The following is a 23561-nucleotide window of genomic DNA, read 5'->3' as shown; positions in this document are numbered from 1 at the left end:
GACCAGAAGCTATTTCCGTGCCGTCGACAGTGGTAACAGTGTCGGTGGTTGATTAAGGTGTAACTGAAGCCCCATCTTTGCCGCAAGATCCTGGTCGATGTAATTCCCAATGGCTCCACTGTCTATGTATGCTCTTACTGCGTGCATCCGAGATGGTTGTTGGTGATTGATCAAGACCACAGATAGTGCAAAATGGGAGGTCTGTAGTTCACTTTCTTTGCTCGACAAGTGGACCCCTACACTTGCCGGCTGGGGAGTTTTCTGATTCCTTGATGGTATCTTCCTTGTCCGTGGCCGCTACCGTCCTCCTCGGTGGCTTCTCAGGGCACTCTTTAAGGAAATGACCTGACCTTCTACAGTACAGACATAACTGCTGCTGTCTCCTTTTATCCCTTTCCGCTTTAGTCAAGGGGGATCTGACCCCCCCGATTTGCATTGGTTCTCCTGAACCTTCCGTTGTTCGGGCAATATTGTCCTTTGAACGCACATACATAGGGCGAGGGTCCAGTCTGGGCGATCTGCTCTTCAGTCCTGCAACCTATGATCCAGTTGAACAACAAGGTCAATGAATTCTGAGCAGTATTTCAGGGGGTTCACTACTTGTGCGAGAACATCCTTGAGCTCCCCCCGCAACTCCCAATGAAATACTGCGTTTCTCTTCTCCACCGGCCATTCTGCTTCAACTACGAGTCTATTGAAGGTGGCTATGTATGTTAATAGGTCTTGATTCCCTTGGCGTAGGGACAGAAGTTCGTTGTCTAATGCCTGCCCATGAGTATGACGGGCAAACAGATTTTCCATCTCCTGCTGAAAGCCCCTGAAGTCATGCAGCAAAGGATCGTCTTGGGTCACAAAGGGTACAGACCAGTCTGTGGCGCTACCACTCAGGGAGGATAGCACAAAAGCGACCCATGATTGGTCATTCGGAAAGGCCCCTGGCCTACAGAGGAAGTACAGGCGGCACTGGTTCATGAACGTTGTAAACCTCTTGGGATCCCCCGTAAAACGTTCGGGCGGGGCCAAGGGAACTGCCCCAATAAAGGTTATCTGAACGGGTTTGGCTGATGGCACTGGCATCGAGGGCACGCTTCCCGGAAATGGTGCATGACCTGCTTGTGACTGGAGAAGTTGCCGGTTTAAATCATCAGTGCGTTCTTTAGCTACTATCAGCTCTCTCCTCATGGTGTTGGTCTCCTGCCTGGCTGCATGTATTTCGGAACGGAGCTGACCCAACATGTGGGCTAACTGGTCGGTTTCTGACATTTCCATGACGCCCAGGTGGATTTTGATGTGAGGCTTTGCGTTCTGTAACGCTCACCTGGTACCCACGGGGACGTCACTCAGCCTGTTCCGACCTCTTACGACCTCAAACCCTTCCCTGGAGGCTATTCAACTGGAGACTGGGCCTGAAACACAGGATTGGTAGAGTTTAACACCCTATTGTCTCTGTGTGCTTGAACCCCTTCTTCCCCGGGGTCCAACCCTTCCCTTTGATCCACAGCTCACCTTGTTTTCTTGGATAGTGTGCTCTCCATCCTGCTTTCAGCGCAGCGGCGCGTTGATTGTTGCGGGCTCCTTGATGGCTAGTTACTTCACTGGCAAGAGTCTGACAGTAAGTATAATGAGTCTTTTGAACAGTTCTCTAACTTCGTTCCTTTCCTTCCTTAGATGATAGCCGGCGTCCGGGGATGGCGGCGTGTTGCTGAGATGAGTAGCGCTGAAGGTGAGTGAGAGCGCGATGCGCGATGCACCCCTTTCGTATTTGCATTGAACTGAGTTCTTTTTCTGTGTCTTTTAGGTGCCGCAACGTTTTCAGCGTGGATGCCGGTTATGAAGAAGAAATGCGGTGAGTAAGCATGGTATGCGGCGCCTCTAGATGTTTCCACGCTAACCTGGAGTGTCTTTTCCCTCTTGCAGATGGTTGAGAAGTTCCGGAGACAGAGTTCCCCCAGAGCGGCTGGGATTCAGGTAAGCGTTTGAAGCTCGTTCAGTATTTAAAAATAAGCAAAGATTTGCAGAATGCTTACTAATGCCTTTTTTCTGTTGTTTTCCCTTTTCCTTAGGAAGCGGCGTGCCGGGATGGGAATGACACTGCCGAAGATGCCCGCAGAACAGAAGGAGCGATGAATGATGGGCAGAAGCGCCGCAAGGTAAGGCTGTTCCTAACGGTGTTCTTGTTCTTGCAGGAGCTGAGCGCAGAAGAAAGATGCAGGCCTACTGGAGACCGATCCGAACACGTTGAGTGTCACGCTGCAGGTGCAGAAAACGCAAAGCATGTTTCTCAGCCTGGGTGTGGCTTAAATAGTCTTTGGGTATCCCAGGTGTCTCTGGGCTGAACCACACCCAAAAGACTAGACCGCACATGCAGTTCTGGGAACCGAAATATGTGGGGGCATCCATCTTGTCCCCATCAATGCACTACAAGTCCAATCCCCAATGTTATCCTATGGGAGTGAGTGAGTCTGGTGCCACAAGCACCAAGTTTGACTCCAAGTGGGTGTTTGGAGGGATGGAGAGGCCCTTGAGGGCCATGTAGGTGAACGTGGCCTGGCTCCAGCCTGACATCTTGGAGGGCTGGGAACATGAGGGGCAGGAATCCTGACACCCGAAGAGCAGAAGAAGGAAGGTTTCCTCTACCAATGGTGGGAGGCCAAGAGGAAGACTATCCCCTCAGTTCCATTACTGGATGACATCTGGGATGAGGGGCTGGTGCTCCTAAAGAACCCGTCCACGGCTCATGCTAAGAGGGACTGGTACGAGAAGAAGTACCGGGTCCCGGGATCCGCCCCTATGTGCCTTAGGGCACAGCTGTCCCCGGATTCGTTCATCTCTGCGGCGGCCAAGAAGAAAGCAGCAGGGGTGACGGCTTCTACTTCAACTTCCCCGCCGGACGGCAAGGGAAAGAAACTGGACGTCATGGATGGCGGGTCATCTCATCGGCAGCGACGAGTATTAAAGCAGCCAACGCCCTCGCGATTGTGGCATGCTACGACAGGGAGCTATGGTTTAAGATCGCTCCACTGCTGGACTTCCTCCCGGACGACAAGAGGGCTGAGGCCCTGGATATCCTACAGGAAGGCGAGGTGGCTTCGGACTACACCATTATGGTAACCACGGAAATCACTGACACCGGCTTTCGCCAGATGGGCAACAGAGTTTGCCTTCCTCGGCAAAGCTGGCTCAAGGCCATGACTTCCACCAAGACGTGCAGACCAGGGTTCTGGACATGCCCTTCAACTGGAACAACCTGTTCGGCAAGACAGTGGACGAGTCACTGCAGGTCATCAAGGCGGACACCGTGATAGCTCGGGCCTTGGGTGTTCTTCAACAATGACGGCCATCCATTCGGAACTCTGGAGGCAAGCAAGGTGCCTCCAAGGATTCGGCAGTGGCTCCTCGTCTTACCGCCAAGAGGCCCGCTCCTCGTCGCAGGAAGCCTACAGAGGACGCGGCAAGACAGAAGGATCTCGTCGTCATCGACAAGGAGGCCAAGGCAGCAAGACCGCGGCCATACAGGACTGAACCGGCCGTGGCGTCGGGCCCCCAACCAAGCACCCTGGTAGGAGGCTGCCTGGTGAAATTCGTCAGCGTGTGGGAGTCCATCTGCACCGACCGTTGGGTGCTAGATGCCCTGGCCCGCAGGCACACCTTGTAATTTCAGAGAAAGTGTCCCTGTATACCACCCGTGGCCAGGAAGGAAAACCTCATACCACAACTACTTCTGGAGGTACGAGCGAAGCTAAGGAAGGGAGCCATAGAACTCGTCCCAAAAAGGCTCCGGAGTGTTCTCGCGGTACTTCCTCGTCCGGAAGAAGACCGGCGGTTTGGGACCCATCTTGGACCTTCGTCGTCTAAACAAGTACATCAAGTCTCAGAAATTCCAGATGCTCACCCTCCAGCACGTGCTGCGACAGCTGGAGGGAGGCGCTGGACTTGGAGGATGCCTACTTCCACATCCCCATTCTAAAGGTACATCACAAATTCCTACGATTCGTGGTCCAGGGATGGCACTACCAGTTCAAAGCCCTTCCCTTTGGATTGAAGTCGGCGCCCAGGGTATTCACCAAGTGCCTGGCACCAGTGGCGGCGCGGCTGCGCCTTCAGGGGATTCACCTCAACCCCTACCTGGACAACTGGCTCATCCGAGCAAAGTCAAGAGAACTTGCCGTCCATTACACAGCAAAGACCGTCCAACTGCTCACGGATCTGGGATTCTCAATCAACTTCGCGAAATCCCATTTGGTACCATCGCAAGTCACCCTGTTCCTGGGAGCCAGCCTCGACACAGAGGCTTGATTGGCCTCCCCGTCGGAGGAAAGGACGAAGGCCATCCTGGGCAGGGTGCAACGGCTGTTGACCATGGAGGTGGCCAGGGTGAGGTCCATCAAGTCCCTACTTGGCATGATGTCATCGGGCATCTTCCTCGTGCGCCTATGCAGGCTGCGGATGCAACCACTGCGGGAGTTCCTCGACGCCCATTGGATGCAAGCGGCAGACAGTTTCAAGGACAGGATCACACTCAATGAGACTTTCCGCCAAGCGATCTGGTGGTGGGGCACCCACGCGCACCTAGCGGCGGGCATGGACTTCCAGACCCCAGCACATCAGGAAACAGTGACGACGGACGCCTCCCTGGAAGGATGGGGAGCGCACACCAGAGATCTCCACGCAAGAGGCCTTTGGCTCCAGGAGGAGAGGTCTCTGCACATCAATGTCCTGGAGCTCCGAGCCGTGTTCTGGGCCCTCAGGTCATTCCTTCTGTCCCTCAAGGGCAAGGTGATAAGGATCTTCACTGACAACACCACCATAATATTTTACATCCAGAAGCAGGGGGGCATGAGATCCCCAGCCCTATCCAAGGAAGCGCAGGATCTGTGGCACTGGGCCGTCGCCCAAAGGATGTTTCTGGTACCCTTCCATCTGGCAGGAATAAAGAACACCATCGCCGACTCACTCAGCAGGGAGCTGTGCTTGTGCCACGAGTGGGAGCTGCGGCAGGATCAAGTGGATCTCCTGTTCTAACGATGGGGCAATCCCCAGATCGACCTATTTGTGACGGCGAGGAACGCCAAGTGCCAGAGGTTCGCCAGCAGGTTTCCCCAGCCAGGGAGCTTGGGCAATGCCTTCTCATTCCCCTGGGACGGCCTATTCCTGTATGCGTTCTTGCCGTTGCCATTGCTGCTGCGACTCCTCAGTCAACTCAGACTGTCCCGGTGCAGGATGATCCTCGTCGCACCGGCGTGGCCAAGGCAGATTTGGTTCCCGGACCTTCTGGACATGTCTGTGTGTCCCCCAGTCAAACTGCCGACAGACGCATATCTTCTCGCCAGAGAAGGAGGCGCCATCCTCCACTGAACCTGCAGGCCTGGCTCCTGTAGCACTAGAGTTCTGAGGGTACGACATCCCGGCGGACTGCAAGGAGGTGCTTGCAAAAGCCAGGGCGTCCTCGACTCTCAAGTGCTATGGACACAAATGGAAGAGGTTCTCTGTCTGGTGCCGTGCACAGAATATTAACCCTCTGCGGATTACGGCCCCTCAAGTGCTGTCGTATTTGCTATCACTGGACAAGGCGGGCCTGGCACATGCCTCCATCAAGATCCATCTGGCGACTATCTCCCGCTACACCAGAACTCTGGGGCGCTCATCGCTATGATCCCATCGCCTGGTTAAGGAGTTCATGAAAGGACTGTTCCGATCGTTCCCGCTGGTGAAGGCTCCGGCCCCGGCATGGAAGCTTAACGTGGTGCTGACCAGGCTCATTGGGCCGCCATTTGAGCCACTGCATTCGGCACCGTTGAAGTTCCTGTCGTGGAAGACAGCGTTTCTTGTGGCCATCACCTCCGCACGATGAGTGGGAGAGATCCAGGCCCTCTCCTGTAAACCTCCATACCTGACATTCCACGAGACGAGGGTGGTGCTGAGGACGCACCCCTCCTCCATGCCCAAGGTGCCGTCGGACTTCCATCTCAACGAGCCTTTGGTGTTACCTGTTTTCTTTCTGTTGCCTTTGTCGCCGGCTGAGAGGACTTTGCACTCGCTGGATGTAGCTAGAACACTGAAGTTCTACGTAGACCGCACGAAGAGCCTTCGGAAGACATCACAACTGTTTGTGAACTTTGGACCTGTGAACCTAGGGAAGGCCCTCTCAAAGGCTTCCATTTTCAGATGGCTCTCTGGCTGCATCATGCACTGTCACCGGTTGGCAAACCGACCCTTGCCCGGCCGTCCGGGAGCCCATACGACCAGAGCGATCACTGCTACCATGACATTCTTGTCTGGTGTGCCCCTGCTGGACATCTGCAGGGCTGCTACGTGGAGGTCGACGCACACCTTCACGAGATTCTACTGCGTCGACCAGGATGCCAGGGAGGAGTCCAGAGTCGGCCAAGCAGTGCTGCGCAACCTGTTCTCCTGAAGGTGGGCCTGGTGAGGAGGTAAGAGTTGCTTAATGTTGAGTTTATGTAATGCTTAATGTTGAGCCTTTTGCCACCTCCCGTGGTTGTGCATGTGTGTACTGCCATGTATTCTTATATTCATGAGCATGTGAATCCATGCCAGACCCCATGCTGGAGAAGGAACAAGTTACTTATCTGTAACTGTTGTTCTCCAGCAAGGGTCTGGCATGGATTCACATGCGAACCCTCCCTCCTACCCCTCTGCGGCTCTTCACTTGGTCCTACTGCCACTTCACGTGCTACCAAATCTGAAGATGGCTGCCAGAGGAGGGGCTTAGGTAGAGGGCAGTCATTGTCTGGGGGCAGTATGACCCAGAGACCAGTGATTGGTTACTAGTAGAAAGACAGTTCAGAAACGAAACTGAAACTGATTTTTATTTTACTGAGGATTCCCGGCATGACGACGGGGAATATTCATGAGCATGTGAATCCATGCCAGACCCATGCTGGAGAACAACAGTTACATGTAAGTAACTTGTTCCTTCTCTTCTTCAGCTAGTCTTCTCTGTGCATCACACACGTCTTTCATGACGTCACCAGCTCCTCTTTCTCTCATTTTCATATTCCTTCGGGGAGCTCCTTGAACGGACTATCATCTCTTCATGGAAACATTTCATAGGGTTTCCTCAATGGAGAGTTGTTCTCGAATAGCGTTGAGCTTGGCATAATCTCAGGCTTCCAACATACGGCTGGGCGGGGGGGGGACTTCATGTAGAAGCAATTAACTGCTCCTCTACACTTCCCTCTACTGCCTCCTGTTCTTCCGCTCTCATCCCTGACTGTCTGACTGCTATTCAGAATGGTGTGCTGCTAAAGATCTCTGCATTAATGCCAGTAAGACTGAGATTCTTCTCATTGGGATCCCATCTCCCACCTTCTTTCACACCTTCTGGCCACCCTCTTTGGGTGCCCTCCCTTCAACCTCTTGTGAGGCATAAAACCTTGGTGTCATTTTTGACTCCTCTCTCTCCTTCTCTCCTCATATTGTGGACCTTGCCATGAAGGCCCACTACCAGATTCACCTCCTCAGAGGCATTCTGCACTTCCTCACCTTCCCCCAGAAACTCAATGTATCCAGGGATCTGGTCCGCTCTAGGCTTAACTACTGCAATATCCTCTTCATCAATCTTCCTTTATCCTCCGACCGCCCCCTTCAACTAATCCAAAATAGAACTGCAAGACTTATCCTTGGCCTCAAGCCCAGGGACTGCATCTCCCAAGCCCTAAAATCTCTCCACTGGCTGCCGGTTGCTTCTAGGATCAAGTTCAAGACCCTCTGCATCATCCACAAGGCTTTCTGGGGATGGGGACTACGCTATATCCAACTCTCTCTCCCTAAATAACTCCCTACTAGAGCCCTCTGGTCTTCTAGCTCCAATTCTCCGCAGATCAGATGCTTCTCCAAGCTGAGAGTGTGGGGTACATCTCTCTCCTCTGCAGGAGCCTCCATCTGGAAGGGTCTCCCCGCCCCTCAGACTTGAGCCGGATCTCCTTAGGTTCTCGGAGCTCCTCAAGACCCTCCTTTTCTCTTCTTCCTTCCCTCTCCCATCACCTGCGAACACCGGGATATGCTACAGTGACTGGCTGCCTGGTTCCCTCTGAGTTCTACAGAGCATGACACCCCCCGCCCAGGGTCCACCCCACTCCTTGCACGTGGACCTGCACCCCATGCAATCCCCAGCACTTGCACTCTTGGCCTCCCCTTATCACCTGCCTAGACCCTATGCCCCTCCTGCAGTCCCGTTCTCACTTGTACTCGTTCCTCTTTACCTTACACTTCCCTTCCCACTCTAGCACTCCCCCCCCCCCCTCGTACTGCTTGTTCCTTCACTTGCACGATCCAAATGTCGCAGGGCCTAGTACGGCCGGTATTGTTATCTTTCTCCCTTGCCCCCTCCCCCCCCCCCAACACCCACCTTTTTTGTCTTGTGGGGCCTTGAAACACCATTTGTTATATAGGCACCTTACAAATAACCAATAAATACATAAATAAATGTCCAGCGATTTATTAGGGTATGAGGTGAATGACGTCGGAGGGTGGGAGGGGCTACATTGTTGGGAATCAACGAAGCTTTGGCAAATGTATACAGTGCCGAAAGCTGGAGGGCCCCGGGGTTCAGCCACTCATGGGGGTGCTGGTAGGTGCCCTCTGCCCAGTGTCACCTGAAAGCAAGGCACAGTCAACCAGTCTCTGAGGTGCTCACATGGGCCCCTTACAGAAGGCAGTGTCCCCTGCACAGTCTCACCTCCACCAACCAGGTTTTTGTTGTGTGATGCAGGAGAGGGCGCTCTCTCCAGGGAGAAGGATGGAGCGGTGGGGTCCACGGATATGGATGGAGCGGCGGGGTCCAGGGAGAAGGATGGAGCGGCGGGGTCCAGGGAGAAGGATGGAGCGGCGGGGTCCAGGGAGAAGGATGGAGCAGCGGGGTCCAGGGAGAAGGATGGAGCGGTGGGGTCCAGGGAGAAGGATGGAGCGGCGGAGTGCAGGGATAAGGATGGAGCGGCGGAGTGCAGGGATAAGGATGGAGCGGTGGGGTCCAGGGAGAAGGATGGAGCGGCGGGGTCCAGGGATAAGGATGGAATGGCGGGGTCCAGGGAGAAGGATGGAGCGGCGGGGTCCAGGGAGAAGGATGGAGCGGCGGGGTCCAGGGAGAAGGATGGAGCGGTGGGGTCCAGGGAGAAGGATGGAGCAGCGGGGTCCAGCGAGAAGGATGGAATGGCGGGGTCCAGGGAGAAGGATGGAGCGGCGGGGTCCAGGTGAAGGATGGAGCCGTGGGGTCCAGGGAGAAGGATGGAGCAGCGGGGTCCAGGGAGAAGAATGCAGCGGCGGGGTCCACGGAGATGGATGGAGCGGCGGGGTCCAGGGAGAAGGATGGAGCGGTGGGGTCCAGGGAGAAGGATGGAGCAGCGGGGTGCAGGGATAAGGATGGAGCGGTGGGGTCCAGGGAGAAGGATGGAGCGGCGGGGTCCAGGAAGAAGGATGGAGCGGTGGGGTCCAGGGAGAAGGATGGAGCAGCGGGGTGCAGGGATAAGGATGGAGCGGTGGGGTCCAGGGAGAAGGATGGAGTGGCGTGGTCCAGGGAGAAGGATGGAGCAGCGGGGTGCAGGGATGAGGATGGAGCGGTGGGGTCCAGGGAGAAGGATGGAGCGGCGGGGTCCAGGGAGAAGAATGCAGCGGCGGGGTCCACGGAGATGGATGGAGCGGCGGGGTCCAGGGAGAAGGATGGAGCGGTGGGGTCCAGGGAGAAGGATGGAGCAGCGGGGTGCAGGGATAAGGATGGAGCGGTGGGGTCCAGGGAGAAGGATGGAGCGGCGGGGTCCAGGAAGAAGGATGGAGCGGTGGGGTCCAGGGAGAAGGATGGAGCAGCGGGGTGCAGGGATAAGGATGGAGCGGTGGGGTCCAGGGAGAAGGATGGAGTGGCGTGGTCCAGGGAGAAGGATGGAGCAGCGGGGTCCAGCGAGAAGGATGGAATGGCGGGGTCCAGGGAGAAGGATGGAGCGGCGGGGTCCAGGGAGAAGGATGGAGCGGCGGGGTCCAGGTGAAGGATGGAGCCGTGGGGTCCAGGGAGAAGGATGGAGCAGCGGGGTCCAGGGAGAAGGATGGAGCGGCGGGGTCCAGGGAGAAGGATGGAGCGGTGGGGTCCAGGCAGAAGGATGGAGAAGTGGGGTCCAGGCAGAAGGATGGAGAAGCGGGGTCCAGCGAGAAGGATGGAATGGCGGGGTCCAGGGAGAAGGATGGAGCGGCGGGGTCCAGGGAGAAGGATGGAGCGGCGGGGTCCAGGTGAAGGATGGAGCCGTGGGGTCCAGGGAGAAGGATGGAGCGGTGGGGTCCAGGGAGAAGGATGGAGCGGCGGGGTCCAGGGAGAAGGATGGAGTGGCGGGGTCCAGGGAGAAGGATGGAGCAGCAGGGTCCAGGGAGAAGGATGGAGCGGCGGGGTCCAGGGAGAAGGATGGAGCGGTGGGGTCCAGGCAGAAGGATGGAGAAGTGGGGTCCAGGCAGAAGGATGGAGAAGCGGGGTCCAGCGAGAAGGATGGAATGGCGGGGTCCAGGGAGAAGGATGGAGCGGCGGGGTCCAGGGAGAAGGATGGAGCGGCGGGGCCCAGGGAGAAGGATGGAGCGGCGGGGTCCAGGGAGAAGGATGGAGCGGCGGAGTCCAGGGAGAAGGATGGGGAAGCGGGGTCCAGGGAGAAGGATGGAGCAGCAGGGTCCAGGTGAAGGATGGAGCGGTGGGGTCCAGGGAGAAGGATGGTGCGGCGGGGTCCAGGGAGAAGGATGGAGCGGCGGGGTCCAGGGAGAAGGATGGAGCGGCGGGGTCCAGGGAGAAAGATGGAGCGGTGGGGTCCAGGCAGAAGGATGGAGCAGCGGGGTCCAGCGAGAAGGATGGAATGGCGGGGTCCAGGGAGAAGGATGGAGTGGCGGGGTACAGGGAGAAGGATGGAGTGGCGGGGTCCAGGGAGAAGGATGGAGTGGCGGGGTACAGGGAGAAGGATGGAGTGGCGGGGTCTAGGGAGAAGGATGGAGCGTCAGGGTCCAGGGAGAAGGATGGAGCGGTGGGGTCCAGGCAGAAGGATGGAGCAGTGGGGTCCAGCGAGAAGGATGGAATGGCGGGGTCCAGGGAGAAAGATGGAGCGGCGGGGTCCAGGCAGAAGGATGGAGCGTCAGGGTCCAGGGAGAAGGATGGAGCGGTGGGGTCCAGGCAGAAGGATGGAGCAGCGGGGTCCAGCGAGAAGGATGGAATGGCGGGGTCCAGGCAGAAGGATGGAGCGGCGGGGTCCAGGCAGAAGGATGGAGCGGTGGGGTCCAGGGAGAAGGATGGAGCGGCGGGGTCCAGGGAGAAGGATGGAGCGGCGGGGTCCAGGGAGAAGGATGGAGCGGTGGGGTCCAGGGAGAAGGATGGAGCGGCGGGGTCCAGGGAGAAGGATGGAGCAGCGGGGTCCAGGGAGAAGGATGGCGCGGCGGGGTCCAGGGAGAAGGATGGAGTGGCGGGGTCCAGAGCCACTGAGTAATTGGGGGCCACTAATCTTGAGAGACATGTAAACCTACTAACTTCTCAAACACAAGATCTCAAAAATCCTCAGGGCCTACTCAGCTTTAGAGTGTCCGCCTTACCCTGTATAAACCCCAAAACAAATACAATACCCTGAATTTTAAGACACATTGGGTAGAAAGCCCTACATTTCACTCAGTTCAGGTCTTCAAGAGTACACAAAAGCGTTTTACAACATTGCCTACAATAAATGCCAGAGTTGCCATTCTGCTTGTGTGCCCCTGCACATGTGCCAAGCACACACATGCATGCACTGCATACGAACACACAGAGATCCACTCACTCATTTCAGTGCTCTCTTGCACACAGACATGCACACTGTCCCCCCATGTGTCTAGAATATGTATTTACGTTGCCCTCATATTTGTGGGGTGGTCCATGGGCCCAGGTGCCACCGGGGGCTAGTGGGTGTTAGGGCTGAGGGAGATACATGGGCATCCATAGACCACGCTCACTGAGCCCCCGCACTGAGGTGGGGGCAGTCGCAGGGAGGAACCCCCGCACCTTCTCTACTGTTGGGCAGTGTTATGAAGAGGGCCATCGGAGAGGCGCCCACTCTTCCTTAACCGCCCCTACTCTTGCCACTCAGCAGAATGACCCATTTAGAAACCCCATCCCCCCTATCCAGGCTGGGGCGTAAGGAGGTAAAGAAACACTGTTCCACAATTCATGATCCCAGACGAGTGAGGAAATACACGGCAACTCATACACAAGAGAGCCCCCGGAAGCCCCCGATGAGGGAAGAGGAGAGAGTGACTCGGAGCACGAGCCTCAGAACACAGGCGTCTTCAATAGCAGGAAGTGCCTGTGGGGGGATGGGATGCAGCCTGCTCTGTCTCACAGGGTGGGGCGTTCAAGGGGGCATGTTGCATGTCACCCCTGCAGGGGGACATGGTATATTCTAAGGTGCGTGTTGTGGTCCCCCATGTGACCACGTTAATAAAATAGACGAGCTGCTTCCGGCTCATCAGTCGAGACCAACGAGACTCCGTGGTGTGTGTGTGTGTCTTTGTTAGCGCCAGGCTGGCGCCTCACCACGTGTGCTGGGCCCAAGGACGGGGCCCAGCTCCAAGACGGTGCCCCTGCCGGGCAACGCCGTCTGGACGGTGCCCCTGCCGGGCAACACCATCCCTGTGTGTTCCCCTGGCACTGTGAGTCAGGCCAGGGTGGCGGCCCCGGCCTGGGTGCACCCCAGAGCTGGGGCCGCTGTAAGCCGGTTGCCTCCCGGCCATGTGCGGAGCTCCGGTGTCCCGGAGCGGGTGGGATGAACCCCCACCCCTAATCTAGAGGCGTGATCGCCGCACCTGTGTGTGCACCGTCGGGTGCCACCCGACCCGAGTGGGGCTGCCCGGGTGATCCGGAGCAGCCCCCAACAGGGCAGTGCAGGAGACGTTTTGGGGAGAGTGGCAAGGGAGGAGGACTGAGAGGCCAGCAAAAGGAGATAGCTCGAGGTGGGGTGGCGACTCTGGATGAGACTGGTGAGGAAAGAGGTGTCAGTAAAGACCTGTCCGGGGACCAAGCACCTAGATGAGGGAGGTGGTCAAGCAGCAGCTACCGCCCCCCCTGTCCCCCACTCCCCACCACTGCCGGGCTCCACCCCAAGAGTCTAGGGAGTGAAAACCTTCTGGAAAGATGCTCCCAGTGACGGGCAAACTGCCACCTCTCGCAAGCCTGGAGTGTAGCCACTGCAGAAAGTCCAGAGCAACAAACTCACCGACAAGTGCCTGGGACCTCGGAAGCCACTCCCGGAAGGAAGGAAAACCAGGGTTAATAATTGAACTTGCCAGCCTGGGGGCAAGGCCTCCACTCCGGGATCAGTGGTGATCCAGTGATCAGCTCTTTTTTTTAATTTTTTTTTTAATTTAATTTTATCAGTTTAACACAAACCTTTAAAATATTTACAAAACAAACACAAAACACAACACATCAACGTATCCCAGTCCTTTAAGAAGACCCCTCCCATTTTCTCTTCCGAGGGTCGAATCAAAATCCTCATTGCTCGTCAACCAACACTGAATCCAAACGATTTTCAATTATCATTAGAAAACGAGTCAATGGTAGTATCAATTTCATGTCCGTTCCTTGGAACATATTGGCCCACCAATCGTCGGCACAAAGGGAGGGGTGATTTAGGCTCCAAGGGCCCATGTGATATGTCCTTTCTGATCGAAGTGCAGTGCAAAATATCACCAAATGTTTAAGGGTTTCTTTGTCCTTAGTGCATAGTCTACACGTTAGATTGGAGATATTCATACTTTTCCATGACGCCAACCGCTCCTTGGTTTTAAATATGTTTAAGCGCATTGACATAAACACTCTTCGAGCCTGAGGATCTGGAAACAACTCGATGTAACGTTGTGAAGAGTTAAATGCCCGTGTTTCGAGCGGCGCCTCGCTCATCATTTTTGCTGCAGCTCGTTGTGAGCAAGTTTGATCCCAATCCGCACGCCAGATTTTTAATTTGGCGGCGTTTGGGTCGTTATGCAGCATGTCCAGACTGATTCCAAATTCACTCAGAATCTCTTCGCATCTCCTGACCCACAGGGCCACCATGCTGTTATTTGTTGGCGTCAGATCGTGAAAGATGTCAAATTGCGGAATTTGCTCGCGCAAGCGAGTTTTGCGAAACAGACTCACCAGAGTCCAGCATACCCTTGCATGGAGCGAAATGAGCGACAGTTCGTATCTCACACATGATGTCAGGATACCCCTTGGGAGAGACAATACCTTAGACCAGAAACAATTCTCCAGCGATGCCCAAGTGTCGTGGCTACATCCCAAGGCGTTTTCAGCGCCATATAGTAAGACCGGGATTACCTTTTGCTGGTAGAAAGCAAGCACCGGTTTTAATGAAAATTTTCCAAATTTCTTATGAATGATGACAACTTGACCTGCCAGTTGCTTGCATTTCCTTTTGGTTTCAATGACCCATGGACCGTTGTTGATTGACGAGTTTATTAGCATGCCGAGGTATTTTACGCTCTCGGCTGTCTGAATGGTCTCTTGACCCAGGTACCATCTCTGTTTTCTAGATTTTTTACCTCTTTTACTGTTCAGGTTGTGTAACATCAGGATTTCGCATTTTTTAGTGTTTATCACCAGATGGTTAGTTGCAACATATTGGTCAACCACGTTCAGCTTCTTCTGAAGGCCGACGGAGTTAGGTCCATCAGGACCAAATCATCGGCGTATAGCAGCCAGCTTAGATGGGACTTTGCTACTTTTGGTGGAAAAGAGCTTATTGAATCAATCGCAAAACCTATATCTGATATGAATAAGCTGAATATTGCGGCAGCTAGGGGACAGCCTTGTTTTACCCCTTTATAGGTTTTGATTGGTGCTGATAAAGTTCCAGAACTATCCAAACGGATTTGTATGGAGGTTTCAGAGTGCAGATCTTGGATTGCTGTTAATAAGTCAGCCGGACATCCCCAACTTTGTAGTTTTGACCATAGAAGAGGCCTGTCGATAGTATCAAATGCACTTGAAAAGTCAATGAAGGCCAAATAGACCTTTGTATTAGACTGTATAGCCTCCATCTTCATCAGATTCAGAAGTAGCAGGTTTAGTGAGCAGCCCACTTGCTTTACAAATCCCGATTGCCTTTTGTCACCATGATTAGACTTGACTGCCCATGCCACGAGTTTTTGCTGCAATATTGTTGCATAGATTTTCCCCAAAACATCCAATAGTGCCACTGGGCAATAGTTTTTTGGGCATGTTCTGTCTCCCTTTTTGAATATGGGGACAATGACAGCAGATTTCCAAGATTTGGGGGTCCTGTGGCACTTACTTATTCTATCAAATAGGGCTACACATATGGATGCCCATTATTCAGGATGTTGTTTGATAGTAAAATTGGTAAGGCCATCAGGGCCCGGTGCCCGTGAGCTTTTTGCGTTCTTAATTATTGATACAATGTCCTCTCTTGGAAACGTCAAATCCCACGGTTTCAAAGGTGTTTCCAATGTGACAATTCCTGGTGCCTCTGCCTTGTAGAGGGTTTCAAAGTGGGCTATCCATGCGGATTCCGGGACCATGCAGGACTGCAGAGCCAATTGAGGAGCTTGAAAGTTATTGATGAGCCTCCAGAAGTCCCTTGAGTTTTTCTTCCTTAGTGTCGCAAGCATCTGTTCCGCATCGTTTTGCATTAGAGCATATTTGTGCATCTTCAACCAGTTCTTATATTTTTGTTTCACCTTCTTTATTTCCAGTTTTTGAGTAGCAGCATCTAGGGACTTAATTCTCCTAAGTGCAGCACGCATCCTTCGTTTTTGGATCAGGATCTCGGGATCGAAATGATGAGTCCGAACCATGTTTAAATTTTTTAGACCTGTCTTTACGGTTTTGAATCGAGTCAATAATTGATCGTATTCCAGATCAGCACTTAATTGACAGTACTGAATCATCACCACATTGACTTCACTCTCCTCCAATCTTAAGCGAACTCTATTGGATTCAACCTGGAGTTTATGTGGCCACTTTGGTCTTTGCTTGCCTCCAGATGTTGCAAATTTCATGAGTAACATGTCGTGGTCACTGTTTGCTTTTTCACAGATCTTCAGCGAATGTATCATAGGATGCAAAGCTTCAGACACGAACATGTAGTCTATAATGGATGATGAATCCGCACGATGCCATGTGGGCACAGGTGGAATGTCACCACAGATGCTTCCGTTCAACATCTGAATGTTACGTAGACCCATTTCGCTTAGCCATGCTTGTGCCAATGAGCCTAGATCTAGATTTTCTTGCTTAAGAAGGTCGATGTTTAAATCACTGCAAAGAATTATCTTGAACCAATCTAATGACTCCACCCGAAGATCAATTAATCCTGTTATCTGATCAATAAAATCCATTTTGCCTGCCCGTAGATGGTTCCAATATAAGTTCAGTATTACAATCTTGTCTTGCGTATCTTCATGAACACCGGCTCTTTCAATGGTCGTCTCTTGAATATAAGGAGAATGGTTGATAGAGTTTAAGATACGCCAACCCGATGTTCTTCTCACCATTGTCAGCAACCCTGACATAGGACGCCCATGTTTTGATTTTATAGCCGAATTTATTACAATCTCAAAATCCGAGGATACCGGCAGCTCACTTAACCAGGTCTCCTGTAAACACACGATATGTAAGTTGTCCAACCAGCTAGTGTTAAACAGATGTATAAATCCTTGTGTGTTCCAGGAGGCTAAACAGTACTCCGTAGGGGCTTCATTCTCCTGGCATTATTGGGTATTTTTGTGTTTAGGGCCCCTGCTAGCCATTGCCATTCATGATTTCCTGGGATGGAAGTTACAGTTTGAGTATCCTCTTTGAGGATATCATGGGAGAATTTGCTTCGTTTGATTGTAATTCTTATTTGTGCATTTTGGCCATCACCTGCCCTCTACCATCACTCGTTGATATATGAGTTTTCCTTAACGGACTTGATGGTTGAGTGCATTTCTGATCAAAAACTTGCTTCATAGTCGAGTGCTCCTGTGATTGATTCAACGCTGTGTCGCTTATCGGAGCCTTTGTTATAAGAACGCTCGGCGATGCCTCCCTTAGATCTTCCGAGTTTCCATTGGAGGTTGGTCGAGACGCATCAGGCACAGTAAATTTGTAAACGTCGAAACCCAATGAAAACAATGCTACGTTTTCTTCCAAAATTGAAGTAGTAAGTAAGTTTGTCATTAAATGGAGCACTACTTTGTCATTCGTGCCTTCAGCTGGAAACTCCACGATTTTTATATCATTTGAAGTTATGGCACGTAAGCTTGGTACAAGGTGAAGTAACTTAAGTACAGTTCCTCGATTCAAGATCAGATTATCAATTGGTTCTAAGCTCTCAATTATCACCTTATGAGAGCAGTTCGTAGTCAGGATTGACTTTGACACACGTTCCTTTGATGTTTGGGGACGTCTGTCAGCCGCAAACCCTTTCACCTTATCCAAAGACTCAACGGCAATACATCTGTTCAGTGCCCCATGGGAATCATTTTCGTTTACTAATGTGTTGCTACGACTTGAGCTCGACCGAAGCCTCCTCAGTGTATCAGCTTGAGAATTGGCTAAGCATTGTTTTCTCTTCTCATCCATTGTGAGGAGCACTGGGCTGAATATAGGAGGAGGCAGAGAATTATTACTATCCCGTACTTCAATAATTTCACAAGATCTTTCATGCGACCCGCGTTTTGCGGCGGGATTTCTGCAATCGTCCTTATCAATGCGAGGTTGAATTTTCGCAGGTTTGTCCAACATTGTTTTGTCCATCAGCTGTGCAGGCTTCTCATTACATTGAAGAGGTGCCTTACTTTGGTGCTCGCCCATATTGTGTGGCAAGTCAACGCCTATTGGAGAGACAGCTTCCGACTCCACGTATTCGGGTTCGTCATAAGTTGACAGGTCCAGTAGTTCCATTGCGTTGTCGATGGTTGTTGTAATACTCTTAGTTTGTGGCTGTTTAACAGGTATTAAGTTCACACTGTTTCCTTGCATTTGGGCTTGGTTTATAGATGGAACAGAGCCTATGGATGTCTTAACCAAGTCAGTAGGCACTATCTGGACCAATTTAATGTTCCGCAGAAACTTCCGCGCTCCATTTGAGGCATTATTTTTCTTTACTTTTTGATTTTTTGATTTCTTACTGATTATTTTTACAGCAAGTTGTGATGTCGGTGGTATTATCGCAGATTTTTCAGAGGCATGGAGCCCTCCAGAAAAAATTGGAAAAACTTTAGATTGCCACACTGTGGAGGGAATTACTCTATCTTTTGAAGTCGGTTCCATTTGAATGCTGACTCCTGAGGTTGAAGCCGTTTGAGGGTCATGGCAGGTTTTGTTGGCGGCACATCTGGCCTGCTCAAAAGCTGTGTTGAAGGACAAGTCTGCCACACTTGGTGCAAACGAAATTACCGAAGAGCAGGGACCATTCATCGTCAAAGGCTCTGAGGCATTATTTCCGACGTCTAATGACGCTGCAACACTCTTCGTACGTGATATTGAGGGCTCTTCTCTTACCAGAGTAATCGATGTTGGGATTGAAGACTGGAGACATTGATGTTCTTTTACGTTCGACGCCTCAGCTTGAATATGCAGTTGTTTTACAGACTTGACGTGTTCTTGAGCTGCTTGGGGTCTAGGCTTAGCACTAGTTTGCTCCCCGTCAAGAATGACATACTCGGCAGACTTTTGCAGAAGTGACTGATTTGTTTTGTATTTGAATAGGGCAAGTGTCTCTCGGGCAACTTCTGCGAACAGCCCTTTGTCGGATGAATCGCTTTTTCTACTCTCGCTTAGTAAACTAAAGGCTGCATCCAATCTTTTAATGCTCTCGTGTTGCTCCACATAGGAGCGATCACAAGTTTTTTTCCAGTTGAATCAATCAATTTGGAATTCATCATTGCCACAACAGTTGTTAAATCTTTAGTTGCCTCATGTATATTCTCAAAGAGTTTCATAAAAAGGGCCAGTGAAATCGACGAGGAAGTCATTAGAATGGCTTGCAATTCAGTCGAGGACAACACAGTCGGTATTTCAGCTCTTGTTGTTTTTCTGTTGAGCTTCGGCGATCTGCTAGAATGGTACTCCTTGTCTCGGTGAATTTTGGGGAACGGACGTTCCATCAGTGAAGAGTCCATAGAGTCATTGTGAGAGGAGTGCTCGTTGCAGTATGTTTCATCGATAGCGCCATTTGCCTTCCTGTTTAATATAGCATGTCTCTTTTGGGAGGTCAAATGAATGACAGAAGTCTCATGCTGCGACTCCTCATTTGGAAAGTGGTCAAATGTCTTTGGTCGTTTGTAGCAAACCTCCGACCAGATATCGGCCGTTGCCCCCAACAATTGGCTATTATTTCGTTTTAAGGCTGTTTTAGCGTTAAAGTCCACTGGGAACCTCTGCTCTAAGACTTGCTTATTAGAGTATGCTTTGTTCAAGGGCACTAGGTTCTGTAGAACCTTATTCACAACTCCCAGTGAGTCTCTTCTTGCAGCATTCATGTGGCTCACATTCGACTGAATCAGGTTGTCAAGCTTCAAGGTCTGATCAGAACGTTGGGTTCCTGTATTTACAGTACTTTACTGGTGAATGAAATCATTAGCAATAGCTTCATGAGTTTCACTAGAGGACCCAGTGGTCGATTTAGTCCTGACACACACTGGCGAGCTCGCAGTGAACAATACGTCTGACTCCTTTGCGATAAGCATAGAGTCCTCTCAGGCCAGGCTAGAAAGAGAACAATCATGTATACAAGACACAGCGGTCTGTAGTCCCACTGGGTTACAGTCTTTCAACAAAGCTGATTCTTTTCTTGCATGGTGATCTCCACCAGGGGGAGCCTCTCCCTCTCCCACTGTAGTGGAGCCTTGTTTAACCTTACACTCAGGGGCACCCCGGCCGTGCTGAGCCGAACTCCTCCCTCTGTAGTCTGGTCTCTCTGAGACAGCATCCACGGGATCGCCGGCGCCCGCAACCGCCAACGCCGAAGCGGGAGCACTTCCGCCACACGCTGATGACCCAGTCTCAGCATCAGCTGGAGCCACGAGGCAAGGCACCGGCAAAGAAACGCCGGACTCGGCACCCATACCAGCCGCGCACAGTGCGTCTCCACCAAGAGCGGCACAGGACTCCTTAGCAGCGCCAGCAGGCAGGCGAGTTTCGTCCCGCGAATTAGCGGGTTCAGTTGTTACACTTGAAACAATAGATGGTTCAAATACTGTGTCGCACAAAGTGTATGGATAGCAGCTTCCAGATCATGGTCCTGTTCATGATTTAGATCAGAATTGCAGTCGACTATGTCAGAAGAGCATGTGTGATAGCGACTTACTTTCTGCAAGAGTGGAACACGCTGTACAGCAGTGTCGTCTATTGTGCCGGCACAGTCCCGTTGCCTCTGGGCTCGAGTCCTCAATGCAGGGGACGGCACCACCGCCATTATTCACCAACTCGCCAAACAGCCAAACAGCGTCCTCAGCCCTTTCCGCCTCAGGGCTTCACGCCGCAAGGGTCACAGAGGCGGCCTTAAATAGTCAGCTGACCAGCACTTGTTAAAGGCACACGCACCTCTACCCTTTTCTCTGGGCCTCTCCGGGTTCTATGGAAGTAAATGAGGTAGAGTTGAGTTGAGTCTGCTTCCTGCTTCCTACTCCACTCGCCACAGCCAAACAGCGTCCTCAGCCCTTTCCGCCTCAGGGCTTCATCAGGGCTTGATCAGTTCTTTTAGCTTCTCGACAAAGAAGACAGTTGTGAACAAAATTATCCATTTATGTTACTGCAATCAACATTACATCAGCCTGCTTGTGCACCCCCCCCCCACACCCGCTACCATGCCACGTGTACCTTTCCCTCCCTGTGGGGTGCCAATGTTGAGAGGACACTGGCAGGAAGGACCAGGTGTGGGTCCTGGTGGAGAGGTGGGTCCACATGACGGATCCAGAGCTTGCGTATCAAGCAACTCAAGCCGGGGGCTGGAGTAGGAGCTCCTGTGAGTCGCCGCTCGGCTCTGAATCCAGCTGCACTCTCACTTATTCGGGTGACGCTTATCCCGGGGGCCAGTGGGTGACCCCACAGCTACTTCACTGAAAAGTTATCAGAGGCCGGAAGACAACATCATAGGAAATGTCAATGAAGTTATTGCTGCTACTCACGGTTCTGGGGAGTGCATGGGCGAGGAGGGGTGCCTGATGTACTGGGTGGTCTGGAAAACACGGAAGGCCAGGCTGGCCAGGAAATCCCGTGCGGAGAGCAGGCCCGCCGCTGGTCTCAACTGAAATCCTGTGCTTTCTGTGGAAGGAAAGGCAAGATCACAAGTCTGAAATAAGAGGCTTTCTGAGACAATCTAGCGCCGAAGTCAGGAACCCAGAGGCCCTCACTCAGGCGCCTTCTGAGACTAGCGCCGGAGTCAGGAACCCAGAGGCCCTCACTCAGGCGCCTTCTGAGACTAGCGCCGGAGTCAGGAACCCAGAGGCCCTCACTCAGGCGCCTTCTGAGACTAGTGCCGGAGTCAGGAACCCAGAGGCCCTCACTCAGGCGCCTTCTGAGATTAGTGCCAGAGTCAGGAACCCAGAGCCCCTCACTCAGGAGCCTTCTGAGAACCCTGGAGTCCAAATCCTTGTGCTTCTTGGAACATATCCAGTGTACCACAATTCCAGGAAGCACAATTTACTGTTGGCCCCAATTATGAGTTCATCTGTAATGCTAAAACGGTCGGTATATAGAGCAATCCCACTCCAACCAACTCTGGCATTTGGAACCCAAATCCAAGAGGTGCTGCAGGCGGCAAGGGGAGTCACCTATTCTTTAACACCGCTACTCTCAATGATGCCATTATAACCCAAGGTGCACCCTAAATGTCTCTAATCCCATGCAGTAATGGCAATTCAGTTGGGCGGTATTGGTGGCGGCAATACTGCCAACTCACAATGAGGCCCATTGCGTCTGGAGGCAGCAGCCCGCAATCATGTGTGCTCTGAAAAAGAAGACAGTCTGTCTGGGCCTCATTACAAGTTTGGTGGTAATTTAGCAGTAAATCCACCAAAGTCATTTACCACTACCGCCACTTGGTTCTGTAGGAATAGCACAGTGGGGCAATAGCAAGTGGGGCAAAGGAAGTGTAAATCCCCATTTCTGCAATTCAAAGGACTCCATGGGGATTTTGGCGGGATTACTGCATGCAGTTATTCTTCCATGGTAAATCTACTCATGTTTTACCTTAAAGTGGAGAATTTACCTTCTCCTGGATTCTGGAGGTAAATCCCCCACTTCAGGTTAAAATGTAGAATTCAACTGTGCGGTAAAAACAGAAGTAATTCCATAACCACCCAAAAAAAGTGTCAGTAACCAATTTACTGCAGCCGTTAAAGTGCAACGCTGAACTCATAATGGCACTGGCTGTACCAAACGAATGGAGAACACAACTGAACATTTAGGGCGGGACAAAGACAGGGGACACTGAGACAAGATAGGAACAATAGTGAGGGGTAGTCACTTATATGGAAGAGATAGAAGGAGCTGGACCGTGGGGGGTGGAGAAGAGCAACAAAGTGCTGAGTGCAGCACAAATAATACTCTCCCTGAATTGCATGAGTGCATGCAATACAAGGTGAATGCATGCAATAAAGGGAGAGTGCATTGGATACAGGGAGAGTGCATGTAATACAGGGAGAATGCATGCAATACAGGGAGAGTACATGTAATACAAGGTTAGTGCATGCAATACAGAGAGAGTGCATGCAATACGGGAGAGTGCATTGGATACAGGGAGAGTGCATGTAATACAGGGAGAATGCATGCAATACAGGGAGAGTGCATGTAATACAAGGTGAATGCATGCAATACAGAGAGAGTGCATGCAATACGGGAGAGTGCATTGGATACAGGGAGAGTGCATGTAATACAGGGAGAATGCATGCAATACAGGGAGAGAGTAATACAAGGTGAATGCATGCAATAAAGAGAGAGTGCATGCAATACAGGAGAGTGCATTGGATACAGGGAGAGTGCATGTAATACAGGGAGAATGCATGCAATACGGAGAGTTCATGCAATACAGGGAGAGTGCATGCAGTACCGGGAGAGTGCATGCAGTACCGGGAGAGTGCATGCAATAGAGGGTGAATGCATGCAATACAGGGATAGTGCATGTAATACAAGGTGAATGCATGCAATACAGTGAGAGTGCATGCAATACAGGGAGACTGCATGTAATACAGGGAGAGTGTGATACAGGGAGAGTGCATGCAATACAGTGAGAGTGCATGCAATACAACGAGAGTGCATTGAATAAAGGCAGAGAGCATTAAATGCAGGGAGAGTGCATCACATTTGGGGAGCAGTCATTGAATACAGGGTAAAATTCACTAAATGGAGTGTGTGTGAATTATGATGTTAAACTGGGCAAAAGGGTGGTCAGCAAAGCCAATAATCAGAGCCTGGCACAGTATGCAGAAGCCGCATGCCACGGTGTTGGACATTTGGCATTGACGCTTGGCCGGGAAAAGAGATGGGGCAGAACCCGTAGACCTTGGGCCCTTTAAGACGAGGTAGAAATACTTAGAGATAGACGGGGCTG

General features: G+C 52.1%; 1 protein-coding gene across 1 annotated transcript in view; it reads right to left on the bottom strand.

Annotated features, from left to right (window-relative positions):
- The window catches only part of LOC138514765 (tyrosine 3-monooxygenase-like), a 456844-nt gene that overhangs the window by 156315 nt on the left and 276968 nt on the right, over positions 1-23561 (bottom strand). Inside the window, exon 7 of the mRNA XM_069630145.1 lies at positions 21139-21274. Within this exon, the coding sequence (XP_069486246.1) occupies positions 21139-21274 (136 nt within the window). The remainder of the gene's footprint in view (positions 1-21138; positions 21275-23561) is intronic.

The sequence above is a fragment of the Ambystoma mexicanum genome, chromosome 12 (assembly GCF_040938575.1).
Source record: "Ambystoma mexicanum isolate Mex_15411 chromosome 12, UKY_AmexF1_1, whole genome shotgun sequence".
Classification (NCBI taxonomy): Eukaryota; Metazoa; Chordata; class Amphibia; order Caudata; family Ambystomatidae; genus Ambystoma; species Ambystoma mexicanum.
This window is presented reverse-complemented; position numbering and strand designations above follow the sequence as displayed.